The sequence below is a fragment of the Octopus bimaculoides genome, chromosome 8 (genome assembly GCF_001194135.2).
Source record: "Octopus bimaculoides isolate UCB-OBI-ISO-001 chromosome 8, ASM119413v2, whole genome shotgun sequence".
In the NCBI taxonomy this organism is placed as follows: Eukaryota; Metazoa; Mollusca; class Cephalopoda; order Octopoda; family Octopodidae; genus Octopus; species Octopus bimaculoides.
In genome coordinates, this window is record NC_068988.1 from 871,829 (window position 1) to 876,402 (window position 4,574).

Genomic DNA, 4,574 nt, shown 5'->3' on the forward strand with positions numbered 1-4,574 from the left:
CGTCAAATGTAAATAATGTAACTAATGTCCATAAAGAAGAAAGAGTGAATAGATACGTCAAATGTAAATAATGTAACTAATGTCCATAAAGAAGAAAGAGTGAATAGATACGTCAACTGTAAATAATGTAACTAATGTCCATAAAGAAGAAAGAGTGAAAAGTATCCGTCAAATGTAAATAATGTAACTAATGTCCATAAAGAAGAAAGAGTGAATAGATACGTCAAATGTAAATAATGTAACTAATGTCCATAATTCCTCGTCTCTTAAATATAGAATTGTATTTAGAGTTTAAACTATTCCATACTCAAAATATTTTATAAATTATTTCAATATCCAATTTCAGTGTAACAGCAAAGTTCTGAAGATGTAAAAATAGAAATAGTTACGACATGTAAGAGGCCAAAATTTGAGTAGCTTTAATCCTTCACTGATATATTTGTCTAACCCATACTAGCATGGAAAAAACAGACGTAAAAAAACCAACTGAAATCAAATTTATGTAATGCTTATAAATGCTTTTAATACTAAGCAGCAGCAGCAGCTATTGTACGTCGGTGCCCACGCGATGATTTACTTGCAGTTACAGCTATAAAAATTAGCTGTAAAAACATGTCTTAAACCTTCAGATACTGAATCGAAAAAACTACAAGGCTGGTAAAAAATAGCAACAGCAAATATGAGCAGATCACAAACAGATTAACAGAACCACAACTTCTTCACTTTGCCAGATCTCAGTCAATAAAGTATGAATTAGTGGAAAAAAAATGAAATAAAAGAACAGCTGGTATACTTACAGTACAGCTAATGGTAGATTATTGACCATACTGAAGAATAAAATGAAAAGACCTGGTCCAAGGAGTCCAACGCTGGTCATAAGACGTCTTACAGAAAGAACGGTCCATTTGTTCGCTACAAGGGAGTCAGCAAAATGACCTGCAACTGCAACCCAAAAAGAAATTATTTTAAACAATGGTCCTAATGAATTTTTCATAGAATATTCTTTAAATCTATTGTTACCTCCAATAAACAATACAACTGCCCTACATATCTTCAAAGTTCTTTGAAGCGGCTGACATGTTTGTTTGGATTGATTTGCTTGTTTCAAATCAATTTTTGAAAACAGCTGCCTTCTTTCACAACATTTGAAAGTTTGTTTATGCTTTATGTTTCATTGGTGAGTCACTGTTGGCAAACATCTGGGGCAAAATTAATCCCCCAAAGCCCACTTTATATCTCCACTGTAGCAATTTTGCTTAACTCTGTCACTGCCTTTTCAGAAAAGCAAGCAGAAAAGCACTACTCTGAGTAACTCATTTGTCAGCGTTTTAACATCCACTTTTCCATGCTTGCATGGATTGGACAAACATTACAGAGGGGGATTTTCTACAACCAGATACCTTTCTTGTCACCAACCCCTGACTGTTTCCAAGTAAGGTGAGTGATAAATTAGTTGGTTGGCTGATCAATTGATTGATTCGTCATCAATTAACATCCGTTTTCCATGGGTTGGACTCATAACAGCATAAAAGACAGAGCAAAGAAACAAACATGATAGACAGGTGACCAAGAACCAAAGACAACTCTGTGACTATGATACCGTAAGAGATTCTTCCTTGTATTATCTCCTTCCATGCACACCTAAGATTCCATCATTTTTTCACTAAGTCACCAAAAACTAACCCTAACAATTCTTTAAACAAATATAATTCTTCTGACAACATACATTTCCTTTTGCTAGATCTGCTGTTTGTATTACAATACAAACAGCAAAAGGTAACCATTTCCTCCAAAAGAAATTAACAAAACAACAGAGAACTTTATTTACTGAGAATCAGGGTTCTCTACTTACCAACACCGAGCAAAGAGTTCATGATATAAGGCACTGCAGTTAACATAATGTGGTGTGCATCAGCACCAAGGTGTCGGGTCAGGTAAGTGGGTAGCCACTGCATAATAATATAATTAGACCAGTTCATACTAAAGTGGGCCAAATACATAGACCAGAGCGGCCAGTGACACAGGAATTCAGACCACCGGACATTGGTACTATTTACCTGTTGAAGATACAAAACAAAAAAAATATTTAGTATTGGTTTCAAATTTTGGCACAAGGCCAGCAATTTCGTGGGAGGGGATAAGTCAATTGCATTAGCCCCAGGGCTCAATGGGCATTTATTTATTATTGGCTCTGAAAGAATGAAAAATAAAGTCAACCCTGGCAGCATTTGAACTCTGAACATAAAGTTGAGAGAAATGCTGCAAAGTATTTTGTCCAGCACAGTAATTAGAATCTCTGCCAGCAGACAGCCTGGCAGAGTCGTTACCATAATTCAACATTGAATGAATATTTAACATTAATTTGACATCAAATTTCAAATGTTAGTATTTACATTTACATAATTTAATATTACTATTTAAATGAAATAGAAAGACAAGACTATGGTAATTCACAGATATTTGCTTTGATACACATCACAGATGATCAAACTAATTTTGCATTGCGATTGGCAGGCAGAAACTGAAGAAGCCGATCCCGTACGTACGTGCATAAATGAAATCATTCAACCAGAGTAGTTGAAGCATATGTGTTTGTACACATCAACATAAATCATACATGTACAGGCATAAAGATTCTCCAAGGGAGTAAAGAATATAAAAGCAAACATACAGAAGATATATAAAAATATATAAAAAACATAAAATTACATATAAATAAAAATTACATGAAAGGAGTTAGGCGTGGTAAATATGGAAGGTACAAGACGAACGAAAGGTTGATAAATAAAGGAATAAAAATGGCAATTTTAAAATGGCAAACCACCTAAATTGTCTAAAATTCACATATACATATAAATTATAAGATAGAAATTACGAGTTAGAAAACGTTTGAGGTTTCATTGACTAAAATTTGCATTTTCAATTTTCTCTACCCTATATTTTTTTGCATTTTTCACATCAGCACTCCATAAACAGCCAATATAGTAAAAAATATATTTAATATTACATATATATATATATATATATATATATACATGCTAGTATCAAACAATGAGAATGAATGCTCAATCCCGTATTGGCAGAAAAATATTCTTTGTGGTTGAACAAGGCTACCAATAGTTTCATGTGAAGATCTCTTCACATGAAACCGTTGGTAGCCTTGTTCAACCACAAATGAAGTATAAATAACTTTTATGTTTTACTTGCTTCAGTCATCAGACTGCAACCATGCTGGGGCACCACCTTCAAGAACTTTTAGTCGAATGAATTGACCCCAGGACTTAGCTTTTTTTAAAGTCTAGTACTTGTTCTATCAGTCTCTTTTTTCAAACAGCGAAGTCATGGGGACGTAAATACATCAACACCAGTTGTGAAGCAGTGGTAGGGAACACACACACACACATATATGATGGGCTTCTTTTAGTTTCAGTCTACCAAATGCACTCACAAGGCTTTGGTTGGCCCAAGGCCATAGAAGAAGGCACCTGTCCAAAGTGGGACTAAACTGAACCTGGGACCATGCGGTTGAGAAACAAGCTTCTTACCACACAGCCATGCCTATCTATCTATCTATCTATCTATCTATCTATCTGTCATCATCATCATCATCATTTAGTGTCTCTTTTCCATGCTGGCATGGGTTGGATGATTTGACCAGGGCTGGCCAGCTGGAGGGCTGCACCAGACCCCATATATATGTGTGCATGTGCATGTGTGTGTGTGTATGATCATCTTCATCATTTAACATCCATCTTGCATGCATGCATGCATGCATGGGTAGGACGGTTGACAGGAGCCAACGAAGTAGAAAATTTACCTGAAGCTACTGTGTCTGTTTTGGCAGGCATTTCACAGTTGGATGCTCTTCCTAACACCAACCACTCCGCAGAGTGGACTCAATGCTTTTTACAAGGTATTAGCACAGGTGAAGTTAGTTTTGGCAAGATTTTTACAGCTGGATGCTCTTCCAGATGCCAACCACTTTACAGTGTGGACTGGATGCTCTTAACATGATACCAACACTAGCAAGGTAACCAAGTAATTCACAAGACAAGGGATTATGAGAGGGACAGGGCATTTGAGGAGGGGGAACTTGTGTGAGAGGAAGAAAGGTTAGAGTGTGTCAATGAGTCAAAGAGACAGAAGCAGGTGTCACAACAGGGAGGGGGCATTAGAGGAGGTGATCCCGTATCAAATGATGAAATGTTAGAGTGTAACAGAGAAACAGAAAGAGACAGAAATAGGTGTCTTGCTATGGAAGAGGGACATAAATATAGTTCCATAGATATACACTTGACAAACTATTATTAAGGAAACATTTACACATTAATGCATAAAAGCGATTTAGAGAGGGGGGGATGAGACAGACAGACAGACAGACAGACAGACAGACAAATGATATCCTGACACGAAAGGTTAGAGGTTAACTACATTTGAATGCAATTTCTACAGAAAGGATGGATGCTACACATTTTCACCTTTGACCTAATAACAGTTCTGATAATGTAGAGATAAAAAATTAAAACAGGAGTTTATACATATAAGGTGTTAAAATAAGTGTTTATATTTATATA

General features: G+C 35.9%; 1 protein-coding gene across 2 annotated transcripts in view; it reads right to left on the reverse strand.

Annotated features, from left to right (window-relative positions):
• Nucleotides 1-4,574, reverse strand: part of LOC106872567 (uncharacterized) — a 60,003-nt gene that overhangs the window by 6,186 nt on the left and 49,243 nt on the right. For both annotated transcript variants that reach the window (XM_014919609.2, XM_014919602.2), the window contains exons 6-7: nt 1,853-2,057; nt 798-942 (exon numbers count right to left, since the gene is read on the reverse strand). In XM_014919609.2, the coding sequence (XP_014775095.1) occupies nt 798-942; nt 1,853-2,057 (350 nt within the window). The remainder of the gene's footprint in view (nt 1-797; nt 943-1,852; nt 2,058-4,574) is intronic.